This window comes from Phallusia mammillata, chromosome 1, assembly GCF_965637545.1.
Source record: "Phallusia mammillata chromosome 1, kaPhaMamm4.hap1.1, whole genome shotgun sequence".
Lineage (NCBI taxonomy): Eukaryota > Metazoa > Chordata > Ascidiacea > Phlebobranchia > Ascidiidae > Phallusia > Phallusia mammillata.
Window position 1 is genome coordinate 25,332,994 of NC_137252.1, and position 24,863 is coordinate 25,357,856.

At 38.6% G+C, this 24,863-nt stretch overlaps 1 protein-coding gene, 1 long non-coding RNA gene and 1 other non-coding gene across 5 annotated transcripts; 1 reads left to right on the top strand and 2 right to left on the bottom strand.

Annotated features, from left to right (window-relative positions):
- Window positions 1-244: 244 nt before the first annotated feature.
- LOC145226866 (uncharacterized) lies at window positions 245-22,585 on the top strand. 2 transcript variants are annotated; one of them, XR_013859916.1, is made up of 4 exons: window positions 245-354; window positions 696-757; window positions 3,745-3,911; window positions 22,524-22,585. It is a non-coding gene; the product is annotated as an uncharacterized LOC145226866 (long non-coding RNA). The 2 variants fall into 2 exon arrangements; XR_013859915.1 differs by having other exon boundaries at window positions 700-757.
- Window positions 4,121-4,192, bottom strand: Trnac-gca (transfer RNA cysteine (anticodon GCA)). Its single transcript has one exon. It is a non-coding gene; the product is annotated as a tRNA-Cys (tRNA).
- LOC145226840 (delphilin-like) lies at window positions 4,579-24,351 on the bottom strand. Of its 2 annotated transcripts, none has more exons than XM_080092319.1 (24): window positions 24,006-24,351; window positions 22,504-22,622; window positions 21,850-21,979; window positions 20,863-21,102; window positions 20,312-20,469; window positions 20,147-20,240; window positions 19,916-20,055; window positions 19,660-19,745; window positions 15,622-15,691; window positions 14,713-14,810; window positions 14,466-14,629; window positions 13,839-14,067; window positions 12,976-13,587; window positions 11,738-11,863; window positions 9,010-10,148; window positions 8,197-8,752; window positions 8,049-8,117; window positions 7,429-7,637; window positions 6,869-6,955; window positions 6,590-6,745; window positions 6,013-6,142; window positions 5,745-5,853; window positions 5,015-5,192; window positions 4,579-4,805 (listed from the first exon to the last, which is right to left on the bottom strand). In XM_080092319.1, exons 1-24 carry the CDS (start codon window positions 24,141-24,143, stop codon window positions 4,737-4,739), a joined length of 5,106 nt encoding a protein of 1,701 aa, XP_079948445.1. In that variant the 5' UTR covers window positions 24,144-24,351; the 3' UTR covers window positions 4,579-4,736. The 2 variants fall into 2 exon arrangements, with proteins under 2 accessions (XP_079948445.1, XP_079948444.1); XM_080092318.1 differs by having other exon boundaries at window positions 14,466-14,644.
- Window positions 24,352-24,863: the final 512 nt, after the last annotated feature.

Below are 24,863 nucleotides of genomic sequence, written 5' to 3' on the forward strand. Positions count from 1 at the left end.
TGGCTGAATGGTTTGATGCGCTTAACCCATGTTTGAAGAGAAATAGAGTGACAGAAAGCTCAATCATAATCGTCATCACAGATATTTTAAATTTCAAGTCGGAACATATTGACGTTTGCTAGGGTTTTATTACATTTTATTTGCCAGTAATTGCCGATTTCTATTTATCCCTTTTTCCCGCCACAACTTGTGTTTCAATCAATTGCGTTGTGTGACGTAACAGTTAACTGCCAGTTTTCTCTGATAACGCAATCGCAAAGTCGTCCAATTCTCTTAGTTCCTGACTTTAGTTGAGCACGGTGTCATGTCAGTCGTTCTGAAAAGGTGTTTTTTGTCGTGTTGAAGATTTTATCGGTGAGTCGCTTTGTACATCTATATAGCCTACAAGTAAACAAGAATTACTGTTTATATAACTGTAATGGCATTAGGATGTCATCTCGCTCATAGTGTTCTTGTGCGGTAACCTTACCTTATACATATAGATCTATAACAGTGGTTTCCAACCGGAGAGGAATTTCAAAACTTGCCGCGAAATTTACTCTAATTATTTGCATGATGTTTGTATATAGACACTTTAACTCTGATAATATGATCTCAAAAGTTGACAAAATACCCTATTTTTAATGATCTTTGTATGGTTAAGCATCTACTATCTAGCATATTGGGGTGGAATGTAAATGTTTTGAATTGTTAAGAAAGGAATTCGTCGAAAAAGGTTTGGAACTACTGATCTATACTGTCATCCAACATAGCTTTGGTAAGCATTGTGTGTGACATCATAGTAGCGCATTGATTCGCAGTTCGTTTGTAGGTGTGTGATAGTGATTGCTGGTATTTCCCTTGTTGTTTATTATCCTCCGGTTCCCAAAACAGTTGTTGAGCTTTTTGTGGCGTTTCGTCATTTTAAAGCGTTTTAGGTAACGGACTGCCTTTGTGTAGACCAGGGTGGTCCAACTTTATTTTGTTGCGGGCCATTTAAAATCGTTAACTTACTACGCGGGCCAAGGTTTAAATTTTTGCAGGAAAAACTTGTTTCTGGGTCAAACTCTAGGGTAACTCTACACCTTGTTTTATCTATAGATAAGTTTATTTTTATTTTTATAGTTTTTACTAAGTAGAAGGGTAGAACTACTAACACGATATGTTTCAGCAGATCCAAAAGTGCTTAATTTTCGATAGGTGGCGCCAAGAGCACTTTTTTCATTTAAAACGGTAAATCTCAAAAAATGCTAACGGTTAGGGCTATTCGGGTCGGGCTAAGGTATTAGCATTTGAAATTCAATAAAACTAGTTACTAATGCAATATTTTCAAAAACTTGCATCCCAAACCAACCCCTCTTTATCCGCTAAATAAATAGTTCAGCTCTTTACGCTACCTATCGAAAAGTAAGCACTTTTGGATCTGCTGAAACATATCGTGTTAATAGCTCTACCAAGTAGAAGCTGTCAAAAACATCCAGTTTCCACTCTAGCGCAAAAATGCCCCTGCACGGTTTAAAGAAGAACCCTTTATTACATAACAATGCCTTGTCATACGTCACAATAGGAGATTTTGCAGTATTTAGTGCAGGGGTGGGCAAACTACGGCCCGCGGGCCGCATGCGGCCCGGCAAAGGAGTTCATGCGGCCCGCCAAGTGTTGGTAAATTTTAAAGAGAAAGTTACCGAGCAACGCTGAATAGCATTATAAGCACAGGCGTAGAGTTTTTAAAATATAATAATAAAAAGTACCGAGGGTGCGAATTGCCGATACCTATACCATATGCAGTATCTGTACCCGTACCAGCATACTTAGGAACTAAACATAGATATTTTTATGTGCCTTTGCCTGTTGTTTCTGCCGCGTTATTATGCAAATCGTCACTTGACACAATTTCTTCGTTCGATAAAAGTAAAAGCAATTTACTTTTTCAAATACAGCCCACTTTGCACTGTTGACGCCAAAACTTTGGTCACTTTGGATCAAGTTTAGGTCGTTGCAGTACTTTGCAAACTGTTAAAAAAACGGCTTCAGAATCGTTAACGCAGACCCGCACAACACCTAAGGATGGATACTAAAAGCGGCTCGCCTTGTTTGATGTTGGCGCAAGGAATTTATTAACAAGAAACGTGCTTAAAATGCTTGTTTATTTTCAAACAATTACAATTGTAGCGTTTTAACCAATTTTTGCCTAGTCAAGTGACAACAAACGTATATGCACATAGCTGAAAATATTTTTGGGCTAGATCAGGCGTGCACAACATGCGGCCTTACGGCCACATGCGGACGCGGAGACGAGTGTGTGCGGCACGTTTTAAAATACATGCATTGGGCCGTGACGTAACTAAAACTATTTTGCCAAATATTTTGATTTTTAAACTGCTAAAAACAGATTTCGCGAGACTGGAAAAAAGATTACCAGCTTAGTAACTATATGCGTCAGGCTTTTTATCCGCTTATTGTGTGCAAACAATGCGAAAAAACAGGCCCCGCAATCGTCACAATAAAGATTATGACGTCATAAACAGTTAGCTTCGTTTAGCTAAACTTGTGCACCAAGTTAAATGGTATATATATATGATATAAACCAAATTCTTTACACCAGTTATTTTAAAACAAAAACAAGCAAACAATGGCGGCCGTTGGTTAAATACTATGCGGCCCGATAACATTAAGAACTTTTGAATGCGGCCCGTGCATTGAAAAGTTTGCCCACCCCTGATTTAGTGTGTGTAAATCCTCACACTAACAAAACATTGAATTATTGAAAACAACACTTATAGTTGTCTTTACAATGTTGGGACTTTCGCGGGCCAACAAAATTATCTAGCGGGCCACAATTGGCCCGCGGGCCTGCAGTTGGACCACGCTGGTGTAGACTGTAGAATTAAACTGTCTCTGCATTTTGACCTGTTCGCAAGATTTGCAGCAACTATTTGCGTGGACAATTTCCCTTTTGTGGCGTTCCACACGTTACATGTTTTACTAAGTTGTTAATCAGTGTGACTCTCACTTGCTATGGATTTTTGTATTTAAAAAAAACAAATTAATAATTTTGAAAATTATGAAATTAGTTTCTCCATTAAAACATAAAGCAACTGGACCCTTCAAAACATATCAGAACGTTTGGGGTGCATCTAAAATATACAGGATCGCTTGGTGCATTATCAGCACCGCTTGGCGCACCGTTATATCAATTTGCGCATCCTTATATCGCTTGGTGCATCTTTTATCGCTTGGTCCACATTTATATCGCTTGGTGCACCGCTATGCCACGTGGAGCACCTTTATATCGCTACATTCGCTTAGTAGAGGTGCACCTATATAAAGTTGCACCGAGCAATACAAAGTTGCACCAGGCGAAATAAAGATGCTCCAACCGACATAAGGGCGAACCAGCAAGCGATATAAATATGCACCAAGCGATGTTAAGTTGCACCAAGCGACATGAAGGTGCACCAAGCGATATGAAGGTACCCCAAGCGATATTAAAGTGATGTTAAGGTGCACCAAGCGATACGAAAGTGCACTAAGCGAAATAAATGTGCACCAAGCGATATTAAAGTGTTGTAAAGGTGCACCAAGCGATATGAAGGTGTACCAAGCGATATAAATGTGCACCAAGCGATATTAAAGTGTTGTTAAGGTGCACCAAGCGATACGAAAGTGCACCAAGCGATATAAATGTGCACCAAGCGATATTAAAGTGATGTTAAGGTGCACCAAGTGATGTTAAGGTGCACCAAGCGATCTTGTATGTTTTAGATGCACCGGAACGTTTGTTCTCAAAATCATCGCGGATTACGTCACTCGACTGCATCACAGTATAGCTTGATAATGTGTTTTGGGGTGGCTTCAGATTTCATTCTGATCTGACTTTGACTGGTTTGAGACCCCCGCGATGAATTTACAACAGTATTCAATTCTTACTGGTATGTAAATTAGCTTGTGTTAAACATTCTTACTTGTCAAAGAATATTGTTAAGCCTAACTTAATAATTACCAAAAGATTTCTATAAACTAAGACTACAGAAGATCAGACTTGTTTTATTTACCCAATACACTTATTACATTTATCATGTTACATATAGTTTGCAAATTAAAGTCAAAAAGTAATGTTTAAAGCAATGGAAAGGTAAAAAGGGGGCACCCGGATTTGAACCGGGGACCTCTCGATCTGCAGTCGAATGCTCTACCACTGAGCTATACCCCCGATGGCGTTTTACCGTGCAAAAATAGCTCATTGATTCCTGCTGCCAGCATAACGATTGGTACAAAACCGTCTGTCTGCGCGACGGTTTTAGCTTTTAACTTTACCAACATAATTGTATTAACAGTCAAAAGTATTTCAAGGTTGCTTGTAGTGGGTATTATTACAACGTCTAGTTTTGGGAAAACATCGTTCGTTGCAACAGTACATTGTAAGGTAGCAACAAAACACAGTTACTCAACAAGTACTGAACTAAATACTTTCCTATACATACCTCAGTGTCAAAGTGCCCAGTTGCATTGAGTTCTCATGTCTACTTTGGCAATTTAAGCAATTATACTAGTGAGCTACAAAAAATTGCAAAAAGTGACTAACTGGAATAATGCCAATCCTTTTTCAATACATTTGTATTTCGAAAACAGTGCGTTTGATAAACAATAACAATATTGATTGGAACAATAAAGTACACAAAAAATGAGATACACGCGCTCAGAAAAACTTGAAACAGTTAACAGAAGGAGATAAAATACTGATATTCCAATATCCATCATCTTTGTGGTTTCATTGTAATCTGTTGTTTGGATTTTACAAGTTTCCTTATCTCACCGCTGGATTTCTGTAACAAAGTAAAAACATTTCTAGGTAGCGCCTTTCATTGTGCCACCAATTTATTTCACAAAAGCACAATGCCATGGTTGGCAATCCACAAAAAATGTTTCAAGCTATTCAATTTAAAATTCATGCAACAAAAAACTGTTACCTAGTATTTTTTTAATTAACACAACATTAATTTTAAATCAAAAATGTAGCCTACCACTTTCTTACCTCAAATTTACGAATGAACTTGTCAAAAATGTTAAAAAATTGTTGCATTCCGATGTTTTTGGGGTTTTCACCAAAATACTGAGCAACTTTGTTAAAATCCTTGACAGTTGCTGCATGAAGTTGTTCCAACCTTTTCAATGAACCATTGGTTCGTACTAAACATGTTTCCATCGCAATTCTGCAATTATAGATCAGTTTATGAGTAAAATCTTTAAAGTTGTAACTATGAAAATTAGAATGGAGGTTGTGTTGTCCATGGTCTGTCGGCATGTTTTGAGGCTTTTAGCTGAATAGTATTGCACCACATTGAAAGAGAGATGACACTTTATAACTTATTTGAAATGTGTTTTACTTAAATCAACGCTCATTGTAACGAATCACTCCAGAACTATTTTCGGCGGTTGCAAAGGCTTTAAAGATCGCAGCAAGTATAAACACAGCTTTAAAGGTGGAAGTGTTGCATGTGTATACTAACAGGGAGTTCAAAAGGTCAACTCATTTTTTTTACAACAGTTTTTAGTTTTTCAAGTTACTTTTCCAACGAACAAGTTTGTCCGCCATTTGTGAATAGCATGTTTTTAGTTCACCTTCTTTTATTAAATAAATAAAAAAAACATAAAAGCAATGTCACAATCACATCGAAGTGTTCGCAAGCGCTGGGGTTTTACCATCTTTTTGATTGTTTATATTTCATTGTTAAACTTTTTAAAATCACGCTTTTTTCACTTACTTGAACCTGTCATGTTTATTCTTGGAAACTGTTTCGAGCAAATGGTCCCGGATGTCGAGCCAAACTCGGCGCACTTCTTGCAGCTCTTGAAGCACAGCTGGATACACAACTGTAAAAAATATGGGTTTAGAATAACCTAATAACTTGAATTTTTTGATTTTAACGTTTAGCAATGATGCCTATAGTGGGCCTATAACCACTAACCAGGCTACTGTTTAAGTGTAGGCAACTTGCCAGGTTTGATTTGTAACCTATACTAATTTCTTACTTCTTGAAGCTTCGTTGACGTCACTTAGTTCATCAGCAAAAGTGAGCACCTCAGGAAACTTGCTCAAAACTGCTCTGGCGAGAATGTGAAGGAAAGTCAACTTGTTGTCGCTTGTCTTCGTGTTTTCCATCTACCAAAATGTAATCAGCGTTAATCAAATTGTCAATGTCTATTTTAAATGCAAAGTGTTTGATCGACTCATTACCTTTGTGCAAAATACGACTACATAAAAGACACCGGAAAACAGACAAAAACAAGATAAAACGAATCTAAAATATACTATTGATATTTAAACACATTGTGCGGGATTACTGAAGTCAGAATTTGTTCTTAATATCGCTTTATTTATCTTGGATCAGGTGTGTAATTTGTGTCAGTTTAGTTACCCTGTTCCCTCTTGCTGAGCGACTTTTCCGGCAAAGTCAAATTAAATTGCTTCCTTTCGAAGCCTTAATGCTAACTAACCTTTTTAAGGCTCAACCCGGCATTATGTGCGCATTCGGTTACAAGGTAATCCCGCGAAACTTGTGTGCAGTCATGTGAATGACAGGGATAAATCCCTCACGCGTCTACTTACTTCGGCGAGAAAGTGGATTCGAAATCCAGTAGCTTTGGAGACTCTGTTATGTCCACGGTTCATGTAGTTCCCCATCGCCAACACAAACTCCAAAATTTTTGCCAGTTTTCGACTTTTTCGTAACTGATTTGAAGCTCTTTGGATCACCTCGAGGTTCTACAAAGCACATATTGTTGTATTTTGCATCCAATCGGATCATGGAACATAATTTTGCATTCGTAAATCAAACTGTAACTTAGAGTAATCTTTGTGCCTCACAAACAAAATTCCTATGCTTACCCGTTTTATTTCTTCCTCCTTTTCTGAGAAGCTGTGTTTGAAGACTAAGGCTTTTAACCGCAGTTGATATCCGGGAATGTTTATTAGCTGAAAAAAAATTTAACACTTTCAAAGACAGCAGTCACATACAATAGGTAAACTATTTTGGTGCGCATACGCAATGACTGAACGCAAGAACTGTCGCAACGCTTCACCAAATTCAAGTGTTTGAAACCAAAGTGTGACGAAAAACGAGTTTTTGCGGGTGTCGATGCGCACTAACGAGCTCTCTGAGTTTACGGACAAGTTAGCATACAATAGGCACTGACATCATGCAGGCCAAAGAACAGTCATTTTAAGTTGACACACAACAAAACAAGTATAAACACAGTCAAAAACATTTAAAACAAACTTTAATTTCTTTAACAAACGTGCATTATCTGTTAATTGTGCTGTTCTTTAATTGTTTAAACCCCAAACGTACTTTGTACCCACGAGTATTTCAATTATCTCTATGCCAACATTATGAGTATATGATTTTTTTGAAAACCAAACCAATGGGATATTGTGTTGATATATACCTTAAGCGCAAGGAGATCAGCCTCGTTTAGCTTTGCCGGGTTGTCATTGAATTCCAGAATTTTCTCAATTTCATCTTTGTCAGGGGCGTACATCATAAGCTGCTTGAAATGCGACTCGTCCATGCGTTTTCGTGTCGCCTCAGAACCATTGATAAGCAGACAATTGTATATTTCATCCCTTGTCAGCTTTAAATGGGCCAGGAGAATAGCTGCAATTTTACAACAAGATTATAAAACATAACGGCATACATGTCTGGGCTTGAGCTTCTAGGCCTAACCACATGGTTTAAAATCAGCTCGGTGTTTCAAATTCGATTTTAGTAGAAATGTACGAACCTTAGCAACAGTAGCATAACTAAAACGTCACAAACAGCACCTAAATATTATGACCAACCTCACTATAAAGGCTTTTTTTGTACTTCCAACGTAGTCTGTACAAGTTCTCAAGTGATTTTAGGTTTTGTTTGTAATCTGTTTGGAAGTTTGACGTTTTTAACCATTATTTCACAGTAAATCAGCAAGCGACAAGCAAAGAAACACGGCAAAATTGTTTTTATTAAACTGTACAATGTGTTAAATGCTGGTTTAAAAACACAACAAACATTTTAAATTCCACTTACATATGTTGTATGCTTTCTTGTGAGCCAGCAAATTCACAACATCTTTTTTGACGGGTTCTTTTTTCTTTTCTGAAATCAAGTTAAAGTTTAAACATAAGATCCGTGGGCAAGGCATCATTAAAGTAAATAATTGTCAAGAAACACTTACTAATTTTGGCTTTCTTTGTAGCAAAATGCTCTTCAAGATCTAGGTACTTTACAACATCGTTAATGGTTTCAAAGTCTTCATCTAACTGCCCCCATACAGTATTGCCCAAATCCACTGGTTCGATTTTTTCCCAATTAATCCTCTTAACGGACAGACGGACTGGACTCGTTGGAGGAGTATTACGGAAGTTGGAGGGAGGTGAGAGTGGTGGTGGTGGCGGAGGTGGAGGAATTGCTGAGAGCGGAGGAGGAGGAGGAATTGGAGGAGGTGGGGGGATACCTCCAGGAATCGAGGATTCGTTTGATTGAGTTCCAACTGATGAAGAGTGTGAAGGTTCCTCCTCCTGTTCATCTTGTTCATGCTCGTCATATGCAAGTCCGAGAGCTAGAACTTCTTCATGAAGCGGGGCGTACACCTCATCGGGATCAGCCAGCTCTTTCCTGTTTCCTTGAATCATTGCACTCCTCTGCTGTCCACGCTTGTGCAAATCTTCCTCGGCTTCCGAGAAAATGTCTTCCATGTCAATGCTAATGCCTGACACGCGGTAATTGCGTTTCTGCAATTGTAAAAAATATATATTTGAACATATACAAACGAAAAATGTCAATCAAAACATTAAACAAAGTTAAAACTGAAAAAACATTTACAAGGCAATGTTTGATGATATTTTGTAGCTAGTAACCAAATAAAATTGACAGGTAGCTTTGTCATTCTAGCAATCTTAGCTGTCAACGTCTAAAGCAACAACACTAAACAGCAACAGTGTGGTGGAGTGATTAAGCTATAGTGTTATAATATTGTTTGTAACCTTACCCTGGCCTTTTCCAGAAACGTCGTCTGCTCAACAGGGGAATTGCTTCTCATTTTGACAAGTCCATTTGTGTTTTCACTTTTCGAGTCGTCTTTGCCATCCTTAAGGTCATCCTCCATCCAAACATGCATTTTCAGTTCTGTGGAGTTGCGCTTGGCGGACATAGAAAGCGGTCGAGCAGATCGTGTTCGACGAGTCCTGCGTTCAGTATTAATATGAGCCCGGCGTGGGGCAGACACTGGTTTGGGGACATCGTAAATAACTTCGTCCTGGTAGTAGGGATTTGGAGAAACAGGTGTTTGTTCGCTTGGACACGGATCAGAATTACGCTTGGCAGTTTCGTTACCGGATTCGGCCCTTTCACTGCTGATTAGGTAGTCAGTGTTTGAAACTGATCTGTCTCTTTGCAGTTCATCCTGCTGGCTCTGGTTTCTGCGTCGTCGTCTTCGTACGCGCTGTTTTTCCACAGGGGCCGGTTCTTCCTGTCTGGTACTGTTGCTTGCGTTGTGATTGTATTGTTGGTTTTCTTCTGGCGGCGGCAAAGACTGTGGCAAATTTTCGTGCGGAATATGAACTGTTTCGTCTGGCGGAGAGAAAGCATCAGGCAAAGCTGATGATGCCTGTTCGTTCGGAACGTAACTCCACTTTTCTCCGTACTTGATTGGCTTTTCCTCTTTTTCCAGTTCTACTTCACCGACCAAATGCATTTGTTCGTCAAACTGAGTGCTGAGTTCACTCAGAAACATGTCGGTGTCAGTATTTTTCGGTGGCTTTGAGAAAGTAAATTTCTTTTTTAGTGAAGTAAGGTATCCTTTCTTTTTGGGATCGTCGTAACTGAAGTCGTTGAAGGTAGACAATTCCGGACCAACGCTTTCTGATGACGTTACGAGCTGCGGTGTGACGTCATTCGAAGTATTAGGTCGTACCGGGGTTTGTTTGGAAGCAGTTGATGAACCTCCATCGCAGAGAGTGTCTTGCGAAGCGGAGGAATTGCCCCCGAGGTTCGGTTTGTTGCCATGAATTCTTTTCTCCTTTTCCACAACTTGTGTGTGTGATTTGGAAACAGCTTGTGGTTTGACGCTTGGAGCCTCCTGGACCTTCTCGATTCGTTTTGGTGGCAAATATTCTTCGAAAACGATATCTAAAAACAAGTTATCGGCCAGGTGCAATAGTTAATACAATTGTAAAATAAGTTTTTGTGGGGCTTTTATATATTTTAAGCTATTCAAGGAACGGTGTTGGATTGACCAACAATAGTTTATTAATACTGTGATCAGTTTGCGTTGTAGTATATTTTTCAGTTTCTCATAAGTGTTCTGAAAACCTCTTGGATTGTGCAAACATGCGTTTTTTTTGGTCACAAATTGCCTTTGACAATATACCGAAGAAGTCCTTCCATTCTATGCAACAATTAAAAGGCTGAAACGAATTGATTACGGAATGTGGGCCACCTATAGCGAAAATAAACAAGGAGTCGTTTGTAGGGTGGTCTGTCTGGGACGATACGCTTCACAACCAGTTTACAGAACCCCGTCCTGGTTCAAACTAACCCTAACTTCCATTTCCTACTTCAGGACGTCCTATCCATCACTTCTTAATTAATGAGGTGATAGGTTTACAGTAAGTTGAGACGCATATCAATACTTGGTGGTTTTAACGTTTATTTAAAGTATGGAAAACAAGAATTAAATTTGTCCGTGCCTAATCGTCTATACCACTAATACTACAACAACAACATACGAACGATCTCCGATTATAAAATACTGCATTGCTCCAAGGCATGCGGACACAATTTCAATTTGTAAGCCGGCAAAAAAGTGATGTTTAATGGAAGTCAGTGGTGTAATTTACTTGAAATGCCCAACATTGCTTGTCCGAAAGACGCGATAAGTCCTAAAGCAATAAATGATGAATATTGCATTTTTGGCATCTGTGTGTTCACACTTTAATCAATTTTTCTCGCATATTGTCAAAGAAAAATTTTGAATTTTTCTCATGTACAGTTAGACATTTAAACCCATGTTGCCAGAATGCGTGAAGACTTGTTAGAGCCCACATTTTTTTACAAATTAAATTTCATTTTTTGTGGCGGGCTCAAAATAATTTACAATGTAAATTTTTACTTATTGCTGTGGTGAAACGTGCTGAACAGCGGGCCGGATATGTTGGAAGTTTAATCTCGTTTCGAATACTTAGATGAAATCAGGCGAACTGATCGGCGCAACAGATTCGCGTCTTCGCCTGAAGCGAACTATTCGCCCGGGGACGAAGCCAATGACGTCATTGCGCAAGCACACGTATATAACTGCGTTGAAGTCACCTTGATGCCCAACTACTTGCTTTGTTTTTGTATCAACAACTTAATTGTCACTCCTAATTAGGTCCTCCTTTTACTCATTTGTTTGATAAACTCATTTGAGTTTCCATATACTTGTTTGATTCTCTTCTAGATGGTTTTGAACATAACAATTGAGTGCTACTCACAACATGCGAAACATAGATCGGTATTAAACGTGTAAAGCCTGGAAAGTTGAAGAAAATCAATATGTTTTGTGTAAAGCCAAAAACTAAAAGAGCCATCTTATCCCGAAATAAATAAACGTTTCGCTTCATTTAGCATCCCTCACAAAAAGGAAACCAAAATGCCACGCTGACGAACTAAAAATGCAGACTCGCTTGATCCAATCGCAGGTTGAGATCAGATCGTACAATCACGTTGAATAAACTTACCATCGACGTTTGATGCTGGAACCGGTGGGGAATCTTTTATTGGCGTTACGCCATTTCCGGGTTTGTCAGTCTGATTCCCAACACTGGCCTCGACCTTCTTTTTGCTCGACGAAGATTTCTTGTCACCTGCAAATACGAAATGATTAGGAAAAACGGAAACGTTAACATTTCCTGCTATTTGTTCTTCGCAGGAAACGCTCGGCTTTCAACGATACATTATAAACAGACCTGTTACGGCGGCTTTAAACTTCTTGTACTTTTTCAACATGTTTTTTCTTCTCTCTGAGATATGTATTTCAAAGTATGATCTCAGTTTATCTACGCATTGGATTTTTCAGCAATCGATCTTCTTAGCAGTTTCTTCACGCACATGCTTAACAATACACAAATGATGCCAATCTGCAGTTGTTGCTGCTAACTATTCTTGTTCCTAAAAACGCAGAAACTGAAGCTGGAATTCAAGTTCAGTTCACTTGACTGATGAAGGCTACAGCGTCGAGACTCGCGGTGGCAAACTGAACCAGCACCGTCTCACACAGAAATTGCTAAAAGTTAACTCATGTACCTGATTTCTTATCGCTCCAGCGATCGCCGCCGTTGCGCGTCAGTGCTCTTGCAGTCGCAATAACAAGGCGCACATTTCGCGTTTTTCGGCACAAATCTAAACAATGCCCTTAACGCCTTATATAGCAAGCACTTTTGCCCTGACTGCTGGCAACTTGTTACTGGGCCTTAATCCTCGTGGTTACATTACTGACGCAGGCAAATCTCACGCTTCAGGTGTCAACTACTATCGTGTTTCTTTTCAGCAATGCCAGTAGCACTGGTGCGTTCGCTCAGCGACCCACACGGCTGTCTGGGTAAACTGCATTACAAACAAGACCCTTGCCGTTAGTGTAATTCTATGACATGAAAAAATGCGTGTTTGCCAGAACACTGGGCTTTTAGGTACTAAACTTTTTTCCTCGAGAAAACATGGTACTCACTTTTCTTAGGAATGTGCTGACAAAATGCCGCCTAAAAAGTCACTTTGACTGCAATTGACCGGTGAATTAAACACATTCAAATGAAAGTGGAACTAAACCTGTTGTGGCTTCTTCAGTGATCCTTTGTCACAAAGTGTCACTTGTTTTTGGTGACTATTCATTGGACAATTTTTAAGTGAAAATATATGTAGAGTAACCAATAAATTTGAACATGGTGTATCGTAAATTAAATTTGAATTGGTTTAAATTTACCTTGCTGTGGGTTGACGATCGTTTCTTCGGTGGTAGTGGTTGTGGTGGTGGTGCAAATTTCTACTGTTCTACGCAGTGAGCGTCGTCGATTGCCACGTCTGCCCTCCTGTTTGTTAGGCTCGTTTTGGTCACAATTAATAGGCTGTGCTTCAGCGAGTCCGCACGTTTTTGGCAAAGGCAAAGTGTCAGCATTCCTAACTGTTGACGCAGCCACGCTTCTTCGGCGCCGCGAAGTGGTGGATAATTCACGTCTACGCCTCCTTGCTAGTTGCTGCTGCGCATCGTAAAATCCACTGTCCAGGTCGTTACCGGTTGGTGAAGAAAGACCGGACGACGAAGGGACATCACTAACACTTTTTGTGTTCCTAAATCCCGTAAGTTCTGAACATGTTGTAGGCGTAGGCAACAAATATTCCATATTTTCAAGTGTTCGTCTCCGCCTACGATGTTTTGGCGTTGTGGTATCGGCACTTTTGATTTCGGGTGCATGGTTGTTTTGTTTAGGCTCAGCGTTTGAGTTAATATTGTTTGAATAAGTGTCACTTTCCGGTTTGGGATGCCTCTGTTTGGCAGGAAATTCTGTCGTTGGTTTTGCGGATGGTGGTCGTTCGTCTGTAACAGAAATTTCCAAATCTGTTAATTTTGGGTGATTGAATGGAATGATCCAAAACGTATTCAGTTTGGCCGGTCCTAATCATCGCTCGAATCAAAGCGATCGATTCGCTTTTACTGAACTAAAGTTACCTGCCATCAGAGCCGGATGAAGGGTCTGTAGGCACATTTTAAGTACATTTATATGGTCGCCAATTAAAAAAATATAATTACACTCGACAAACCAAACAACTATAACACTGGCATCTTACCCATTGGTGTGATTTGATTAAGTTCCAACAACCTTCCTTGCAAGGTTTCACGCTCGTGGTCACTTAAGCATAATAAGACGTAATGCCAAATCACGTGACGTCGAGTGTCTGGACCGTGTAGGATCGGATAAAGTTGGTACAGAAGTCCGTCCAAGTGACGTGAACAGTAAAAGTCGGTGAGGGCGTTTTTTACTGTTCTCTGTTCTTCGCTGTTTAGCAACAGTTTTACCTTACAGTAGTAAAATTGGAAAATGTTTACTTAGTGCCAATCAACTATATTGGAAGAAGGAACATCTTTCTGTTATAAAATCTCAACATTTTTTTGAATTTATACATGTTTTTTACAGGTACTACAATCAACAGTTTATATTAACCGAAAAATGAGACTTGAAAATTTTTAAAATAGCCAAAATATTGCATTTACAGTTTTACACTAATCTACAATCATATTTTTTGGAAAAAAAACTTGTTAGGGACGTTTTACACAAGCATTTTGAATTTTACTCTCTTTTACGCGCTTCCTACTTTGGAAAGCAAACAAATCTCCAGCGATATGACAAAAGACAAGTGTACGACATAAATATATTTTGGTCACCTTTACGTGGCATTTGCAGGTACACCATTTACCTGTTCTTTGAAGCTTTTTCCGTTGATTTTAATTGTATCGGGAACATAATCTGATGCCCATCGTAGGTAATCTGTTGCTGCTGTGCATTTTCCATTCACCTTCAGCATCCTATCATCCCCGTTAGTCAATGACTTTACATATTCAGGACTAGGAAACGTAGATACTGCAACAGATGGCACTGTAAAGGTTGAAAACTCTAAAGCTTGGTTTAACAAAATCCAAAATTGTACTTTATACTGGTTTTACCTGGTTGAGGCAGATGCCCGGAAGTTGATTGTAGAATAAGGGTCGGCATGGATCCACTTGCTTGAATAAGGGCTACAGCTTTTGCATGAGAAACGTTCCTATGCAAAAATGTCATTACACAGTGGATAAAGACTTTTTTACATGCAAGAGCCACAAACATACATACACTGAGACTGCAAACAGGCAGCTTTATCGGCAGTGTGTTTAGTTTGGCATGACCTCTGACAACTAGGAGTTGTTTGAAAAACCGTGAAATGTCTAAAAGCGGATTAGGTGCCTTACGTCATGTGCTAACTCCGTTTCAGACAAGGCGCAGGGGCTTTGATTTTTTTCTGTGGGCAAAAGTGTAAACCAGCAGACCGAGTAATCTTAAGCTGCAACTAACAGCAGCAGGTCAACGATGAGTGATCTCCTAAATCACCTACTACAAGTAACATCAAACAACTCATAAAAGAATCCTTCACTTTAACCTTGCGAGCAAATTAATCCGTTTGTTGTTTACGCGAATTTCGGTGTGCGCCTTCATGATAATTTGTAATGCGAAACTAAGGAATGCCACCTTATAAAGTTTAATAAGGTTCTTTTAAAAATGTTCTATTTGCCAAATATGGTTTAGTGTGTGACTTTGTCGTTGCCAAAGACCCCCTATCTGCAAATTGTATCGTAAATTCGTGGAGATCAAATCTCAGATTTACATAGCAATGATGAGGTACCGTATGTTGCGTCCGGTCCGTAATTCATCACACACAAAACTAGACAGGCGTTTACTAACACCACGTCAGACGTTGTGAGACACCTATGCCGGCCTCTTTATGGCGTAGTAATTTAAAAAATTCGTATGCGTTATATCGCTCAACGGAAATAATAGAGATATCTGGTTTAAGAACAAGTAAGAACATTTTCACTCACCTCAAGCTAATTCCATTAATTGCCACGATCAGATCCCCTGATTTCAAATTTGCTTCGTCAGAAGGTGTACCTGGAATGCACAAGACAATTTATCTAAACATAGCTATTTCATTTAAAATTCTACTGTATTTACACAAAGTAATGGTAAAAAGTCACTTTTTAAACACGTATAATTGTTACAAAATTCTAAAATATATCTGTATTCAGCAGCACAGACACGGTCAAAAATGTTTTGAACTTAAACAATAGGTTTATAATCTCACCTGTTTGTGAACAAACGGAACACCAAAGGCATCATTTAAATTAAAAACAGGCACTGAAATCATACAACTACAAATTCGGAATCAATCTAGAGATTGAAAATATAAATTAAGCCTAAATCTTAGAAGCGTGTGTTGTTCCAGGACGCTGCCTTCAAGTTACGTCACCAGTCTCAAATGCGGTAATGACACTAATTAGAGCAATGACGTGCAAAATATGACCCAGAAACCGACAATTGCTTTTTACTGAAAACTGCAGCGAGTACTGTTCCTGCAAAACTGTTTCTAATTTTTGGAACGAAAACGTAACCATCATTTAAAAGCAGTAAAACGTTTACCGTTTAAATCTTGGGGAAAGCAAAATCAGTTATTTAAGGTGAAAAGAACATGCACTTGGTATCATCAGTTGCTTTTTCAATTAAAATATATTTATTACTTTAAAGAAACAACTATCTTCTCATCTTTACAAATTCCATGTTTCATTACAAAAAATGAACCCTAAATTGGTTATGACATATCGGTTTATTGCAACCGAGAATATCGTGACAGTTTAATTGGAACTCTTCGCATATTGCACTCGATTAAACCCTGCACAAATAGAGCAACGTTTAAACGACACCAAGTAAGGAGACAAAAATTATGTCTGCAGGGAAAATGTCATTTTCTGTTGATTAGTGCGCAGACACAAATGGAATGTAATTTGGCTTGGCGTTCTACTGGTAGTGTTAAAAATAAAAGGAATGAACCCAACGCTCTTTACTAACTGGCAGACGATCTTAAATTGATAAGAAATGTTCATGATTCTGCTGCAGACAGATTAAAGTTTAATTCCAACGTTTCAACGTTTCCAATGCTGCAAATCATACATACAATTTTAGAACTCTGGGTTGCTAATAGTTATTAATATTCAAACACTGACTAAAAACAAACAATTGTAATGACTTTCTTCTTTATCTTGCGTCCTGTCATTTGAGTCAATTGCAAACAGCTTACTAACAAAAAGATCTTCAACCAAGTTTATCAACCATTCCCTCGGGCTTGATATCTGACCACTATTTTATATCACTCATACGATAAGCATCGAAACTCGAGATTTAAATGCCAGACAGTGACAAGGGAATTAAACCAGGAATCAGTTTTCATATTTACTTCAATCGACACCAACGCTGATATATATCAACGTACAAAGCCTTTACTTTCACAAACAAACATCAAGTAAACTTTCACATGCATGCCATTTCACAAATTTACACCTGTTTTTCCTGACTGTTCTAATGCATCCAGTTCCCCTATTCTTAGTTAGTTGGAGGTATGTCTATCAGCTATGCTTTTCATTCAACAAAAACTGGTCATATTAACTTGCTGTTCTCTTTATCAAACAAAACTGCATTTTCGTGTCTGCTGACATAAGTCCCTTGACCGAACAATCGCCTAGTATGACGTCGTAAGGCAAAGTTACTGTAAACATACACTGCGACACGACAGAGAAGAAATGCTCTAGCTCGGATTTCAGCTTGACTGAACTCGCACCGAACGAACTTCAAACAGAACTTATACCCACTCGAAAAACGAGAACGTCACATTCACCAAATCGAGTCGCAGCTTTAAACTAAACTTCACAGAAAGTGACAGTTCAGTATTTTTGCCGATTACTCGATGTTAAATTATTTCGAAGATACGTGGACTAAAAGCCACCTCCAGCTGCAAGTTGCCTTTAAATGCCTTACTTGTGGCATGCGAAACAGTAATCACTGCAGTAAATTGCGGATTTGCAGTTGCAGCCCCTAGCTATTTTGCGTGAGATTTTCTCCGTCGCTAGAGCTTCCAGACAAAGTAATTACTTCAACTAAATACAGCGCTCGCGATATTTTGTTTGTCTCTGCCAAAGTCTGTGTGCAAAAAGCAGTTTTTTGTTTCTAAGCCTACATCATCAACAAATACTGCCTGCTTGGCGAGGCCACATTAATTCGACTGATAGATGCCAGGAAATGGATCAATTTCTTCGGAAACTTGGCGGTCGACACGCTTTCTGCAAATGTTTATATTTCCCTGCCTATTGCGCAATGACGTAATGTTTCACAGTCAATTTGTCACAAGGTGATTAGTTCTGAAGCAATGGGGTTGTTCATTCACTGTGTTTTCCAATATCAACATCAACTAAAATTCCAAACTTTCTTTACACATGTTTCTTAGGCAAACCCAGCTACCTTGTGCTACATATCAGAAACTTTTACAGAGGTATTTTTTATGACTGACAAAAATAAGCTTTATCCTGAAGCGAAAACTGAAGGACCTACTGAAATCGGATGACCAAACATGTACATTTTCTGCATCAGGGTCTGTCTCTTTTAGTGCGTTTAGGTCATAAAAGTGGGCGGCAAAATGTCATGATTACTTGAAAGATCAATTGCTTCACCGGACACTTGAAACGTTGGACGATTATATATTTCTGTGGGGTGTCTCATGCTCGCCGCTGTTTTAAGAAGTAAATTGATCCTCGTAGGGCATTATGTAGGTGGCACATTTTAATTGCCTGTTTCGTTTATCACACCGTTGCAAGCTGTCTGTCACAGAATCGTTTGTCTCATATCCATTAAATTCATACGAAAAGTTATTAACTCCGCAAAATGTAAGTACTTTTCAACAGACTTATAGCCTTCAGCTTCCTTTCTACTCTGGAAAAAAATGATCGAAGCTAATGTTTCGACGAAATGGAATGATACGTTAAAAAGTCGATGAAAGACATGTGAGCAACCGAGCGACACATCGTGCGTGTATTTTAACAGCTGTGCGATACTAAATTGTCGTCTTCGAAGTTTTCGCACAAGCAATACCAAATCCTAAATTGGCAGTTTGGGTGAAGGACTAGGCAACGCATGCCCCAAAAATGTTTGACTATTGGATATTTCATATTTGTAAGAGAAACGCCCGAGTCTTCACTGGTAATTTAAATGTTTTAAATTCATAGACTGTTAACCCAACTTAAGTTCTTAGTGTGAACGGTTGTGGTCAAATTAAATTAGATTTTCGTGTTTCAAACCAACCTACTCCGACATATTTGTAAGACTACTCCGACATATTTGTAAGAGAAACGTCCAAGTCTTTACTATAACTATAGTAATTTAAATGGTTTGATTTTATAGGCTGGTAGCTTAACTTAAATTTTTGGTGTTAACAGTTGTGGTCAACTTGAATGAATTTTGTTTTGTTTTTTAATCACAAACTTACAAGTGACTCAACAGAGTTCTACTGCTTTTTGCAAGAGACCTTTAATGTCCCTGCCATGGTCTTGAACACATGCGGGTCGTTTTTGCCTTGTTATGACAAGGGTTGAACGGCGACCGCCTTGAAAGTTACTGAAGCGTTTTTGTTTCACACTTGGTCGGCACCGCGTCACGTCAACGGAAACCAGGCTAAACAGCACTTCCCTCGTTCCAGTTATGATTGCATTACTGTCAACAGATCCAATTTCTGAGGACCCGACCGTGGATGCCGTACTTCAAACTAACTGCTGCCCAATGTGATTGAAGTCAAGTATAGGGTAAACGCTGCCACTGCCCGTTCGGGTTTTCATACAATTTATTTACATACTACACCTGTTTTAGCTTCTAACTCAAGTATCGTTTAAAGTGTATAGGAGGTATCAAGGATTTAATGTTACCTTTCTCGTTAAGACAGGGGAATTTTATAAAGCCAAAAAGGCTTGTTAGTTGTTCAAGTTGACTTCATTTACAGTATATAATTAGTCTATTTGTTCGTACTGCATGCAATTGGTCACCTTTTTCGACTTCTTGAACAAAAATTGGACCATTTCCTCGCAGTGTCAGTCCAAAACTACTTTCACCGCGACGGACCGTCACACACCTATAAAGAAAAAAACAAACATTTACCGACTCTCTAATTGGCCGTATACATGATAACTGTTACTTGATCCTGTTACTTTATTAACAACGAGATATTTTACAACAATCTGATTTTATGGCTTATGACAAAAAAATTCGGAATTTTTAAAAGTCATAAAATTGTAAACAAACCTTAAGGATTCCACGTAGGAATTTAGACCTGTATCATGTTGAACCAAAGTATGCGAGACTCCACTAGGTAGCGTTACGGAGCAAGCGCAGAGAGGAGAATTGCATTTGCAAGGGTGTACAGCATCTTGGTACAAACAGACCTGCACACCATTTCACATTAGTTTAAAATAACGATATTTTTTGTTAGCTTGTGGTAAAATTATATTTAAAAGTCAACGGTTCAAAGTTAACCTTCAGTGGTGTTTGTAGAACCTCAAGATCATCTCTGGAGACTGTTTCTAAAAGTTGGTCGAACGTTTGCTTGTGTTGGGTGGGGATGAAAAATCTGATAGCAAATCAAAACAGATTTTAGTTGTTGGGTTTTCTTTGTTTCTGCCAGTAAGCAGCTGCGCTCACCTTAAATTTCGTAGAATTTCTGCATGGTTTGGAATGTGTTTCATTAGTTCATAAACTTGCAAGACAAATTTTTCGACGTCGCTGTCCATGGAAAAATTTTGAACCGCTGCAACGAATTGCTGCATTTCTTTCGATTTTCCTCCCAAGAGTTCCTTTATCTGATGCACAGAGTTACAACACTCGTTTATTGGTTGACAGTTGTAAAAGGTTTGTAATAATACTTGGGGTAAATCATGGTCTAACGCCAGGCTCATTTAAAACGTCCTGAAAAATCTAGCTTGCGGTGGGATTCGAACCCACGATAGGAGCCGTTTCGGGACTCACAGACCGTTTTGGGGTAAGTCGAAAAAGAACAGTTGGGTTATTTGGGATTTTATAAATATGAAAAATTATGGAAAAAACGATTTTGTTAGTTAGTGCGTCATATCCTGGTGAAGACGCAATGAGTGAGACGTCAAAACGGCGGATGAGTTATTTCAATTGCCGGTTGAGCAAGAGAAAAGTTATAAATATAACTTGGTAACAAACACTATACTTGTTGTTTAACGTACCTCATCAAGAAAGTCTTTGGCTCTTAGTTGTCCAGCAGTGCGATAAGTACAGTTTGTAGGGGAATGGGATTCCTCACTACTCGTATCCGCATGACTTGCGTCACCTGTTTCAGCATGACTTGCACATTTCGTGATTTCATTTTCTACCGATATAACGCCCACTTGCGCTCCACCGATGTGAGTAGCTTCATCCAGTAGGTGTCGTGCTTCATCAACAGATTTAACGTATTTTCCATCTATCTGTGAAAAGTGCACATTGGTTTAATCTCTAACCTGTAACCTTTAATGGTTTAAGCCTTAAGGCAGCGGATCTCAAACTTTTCAAGCATGTGGCACATTAACACACGAAGTTTTTATTGCACGGCTCTCTTACATAACAAAAGTTGTGTGAAAAGTGGTTTAAGCCGCAAGGCCGCGGCACACAGTTTGAGAATCACTGGCTTAAGTTGTTAAAGTCCTTCCCCAATACCAAGACCCCACACTGGTTTGTTTGAGTAAATCCTAGCCAAATTTAAAGAAACAAATGTAAATTTAGGAACACTATACACGGACTTAAAACGTACGTTTATCTACACTTTTTTGCACGGAACTTAAGCTCTAAAGTAGAGAGGGAGAATCATTTAATTTGGTTGCTGTACATGCTACCCTTAAACATGTGGTTGCTGTACATGCTACCCTTATCGACATGGTTGTCAAAACGTTTTGCCACAACGGTCTACTTTTCTTTGAATTTATCATTATAATTTATATCAAAGTTCACAAACCCATTTACGCGACCCACACAGAAAAGCGTACCGAATCAATTGGACGTAAGTAAAGAAAACTGGCAAACATTTGTAAGGGAAAAACTCTTAATTTAAGTTTTATTCAAGCAAAGGCCCTATTTATGAAGTCGTGGCCAAAGTGGAAGACCCCACGACTTAAATTAGGCCCAATATCAGACAGAACTACAGTAACGATCTTTAGCAAATTGATTCAACAACTTACTTTAATTAAAACATCCCCACTTTTCAGATTGGTGTAAAACGCCGGACTTCGAAAACCAACGTTGTCAATAATAACAGGAAAGGAACCTTTTAAAGTTATTCCAAAATAGTCTTCTCTCGTTGGTGGCGAACTGTGCAACAAAAAAACTACTCTAAGAAGGAATTTAAAAAATGTCAAATACAAAACTGTCAAAGATTGCTACTTAAAGAATCCATTTTGCAGGGATCGCTTTTGTCATACCAGTACAATTTTCAAAGTAGTTTTTATTAAGGTGTAAAAAAGCCCATTGACGTATAGCCTATAGCCGGAACAACATTTGAAGACTTGGCGCAATCCGTGAACAACCGCAATTGTTACCGCAGTGAATTGTTAGACCGCTTATGACGTCACGTAGCATAGCCCAGTTTTGAGTTTACTATAGTTTACAAATGTTATGACTCTATTCTGCACAAGTTGATTTAAAACACTGAAAAATCGGACCAAAATAAGCATTTTTATAAATATTCAGGGGCAATAAGCTCTTTGCCTGCACTGCCTACGTCAATATGAAAGTCCTCTCTCCTCTGTTTGAAAATCCAAATCCATTTTCTCTCGCCCTTATTCGTGAGTTTGCAGACAATGAATGTTACTCAAAACTTTGCGTAACTCACCCACCTCAATACAACTTCTTTTAGACGCGACGCAACACCAAGGCTTGGGACTGATGGTGCCAATAATGTAGCGTAATCGATGATTTGCTTACTGGAATACCTTCCAACATCTTGATCATTTATCTGCAAAAAGGTAAAATTTACATAAAGACAGATAGTTTTCGGATACAATAATAATTCGTCCGTTAAAATCGTGACCCAAAATTTTTAGGCTGCGTTAGCGGCATGTTCAATGTCCCTGTGTCCTAAATGCTGAAAGCAAATACTTTAATTTCAACTTTTTTGTTTTGTTGATTATATCACAGGATTCAATTTAAGACCTTGCCAAAGGTGTGTGTTTGTACAAAACTATTGCAATTTTTTTCGTGTTTTGATAAACAGTCTGCATTTTAAAATACCAGTTTTGCATTAGGTATATGGTTAATAAAATATACAAAAAAAACAGTTAAAATACAAAACAGCCAGAACATTTGGGTTGCAAAAGCAAAATTTGAAACCTTCACGTTACTTTATTTAGTTGCAGAAAAAGTATTTAGTTTCCCTGAAAACTATACCCAATCCAAATATCAGTCATTACTTTACGTCACGTCGTAATATAATATGCAACACGAGCTTTTGTTTTAACGGCGTCGCACTGGAGCGGATTAGAAGGACATTCCACGCCACAAACAATTTTACACCGTGTCTTGTTTTCGTAGGAACAAGCATTTCACACGGATATTCACCTTGTCAACTTAGTGTAATATGCGTTGAAGGTTTCAGGTACTGTAAACAAACATTGCCCACTGGTTTGAACAGAGGTATTCGCGGAAACCCTTTAAAATGCCGTTCATGCACCAAACACAAATGTTTGCCCAACATGCAGTGAGTAAATGTTTACTGTTTTGTCTATAAACCCAGACATGTAACTTTTAGGAGATTTAGTTACGCTTTTTTTAGATAATTTGTACAAATTTAAACCAAAAAACACACGTTACCCAAAATGTATTTTGCACACCTGATGTGTAATACAAGTGTTAATGAAAAAAAAAACTATTTATACTTTTTATTATGAGCAAAAGACCGAAGACTGCCTTGTTTAACATGAATATATGATAAAGCGAATAAAATTTATGGGCAAACTTCTGTCACCTAATGCCAAAATACAGCGAAATAGTGACCGGTGATGCAATTGCGGCGCACCCTTAAACGTTTCCGGCTGAAACCAAATGTTTGGGCGAGGACAAATAATTTGAGCCAAATTGGTCCGATTTGAAATACAACTCCAAATGGATGTCAAAATAGTATGTTACTATATGACAACATGACTAGTGATTTTTAAAGGCTATGAATTGTTAACTGATTGGAATTTATTTGTTTAGTTAAAGGAGGTAAAAAGGTGTTCAAAAACAACACGTCTGATCTTCCAATTTTTTGAAAAAGATCTACATCAGAGGAAAAAGTTCGGTGCATCACTACTATTTACGACATGTCGTGTAACGTCGTGCGAAAAAGTCAAGGAAATACCTGTAAGATCTGGTCTCCGGGTCGTAAGCCTGACTTTTCCGCAATGCTTCCTTCAGCGACTGCAACAATGTACGACGGACCATCGCCGTAAATTTTGAAACCATAACTTTCCGGCCACGTTTTTTCGTTGGCCGACATTTATTGCGTCTTAGTTATTGCGACCAATGCAAGCGCTATGTGTTCTAAATAGCACCGTTAAAAGGCAACTTCCTTCCAAGATACTTGATTTACCAGTGCCATTTCATCCTTACCTTTACAGCAATCTACTAAGCGAAACGTAATGTCATTCTTAATGGTAACTGGCCAGAGAATGCTTGCAATAAATTCTTCCGTTTACTCAACAATTAAACTGTCTGCCTTGCATACTGCACGATTCTCCGATTGACTCAACAGCCTGTTGCAAGAACTGCTGCCCGCGCACAGTTGATCAATCGCCGTTGAAATATTCATGAGAAATTTTAAAATACGACAGCCGACTGCCTTGCCCTACTACTATATCCCAACCTTGGCATATGTGAAAAATTCTCATGCGGCAAGGTGAAGCATGCAAAATCGCCAATACAGACATGTTTCCATTGGCTTTTCTGTCGCATTATTCTTAAACCAATCCCTTATATCTTAATAAATGCATGCAGCCATTCCTTGCATGAATATTTTATGTCTGGCTGAGCGACTTACAATACCAATTTAAGGGGTCTTTTCAAATCAAATTAAGTGTCCGTTTTGATTTATTTTGTTGCACTAAAATGTGTTGAAACGCACCACAATATAAGACAACCAGTTGCTGTCACAATCGTTTTCATTTAAAAATTTTGTTTTAAATTAAAAATTTGAAATGTGTTGGAAATTTGAGCTGTA

What these genes read in the sequence shown, in the direction of transcription:
- LOC145226840 (XM_080092318.1), bottom strand. Translation starts at nt 24,143, where the DNA reads ATGTCGGCCAACGAAAAAACGTGGCCGGAAAGTTATGGTTTCAAAATT. An exon ending in CCAAAGACTTTCTTGATGAG is followed by an intron (nt 20,470 to 20,862) that starts GTACGTTAAACA and finishes TCTGTGCATCAG; the next exon opens with ATAAAGGAACTCTTGGGAGG. An exon ending in GAATCCACTTTCTCGCCGAA is followed by an intron (nt 6,143 to 6,589) that starts GTAAGTAGACGC and finishes ACATTTTGGTAG; the next exon opens with ATGGAAAACACGAAGACAAG.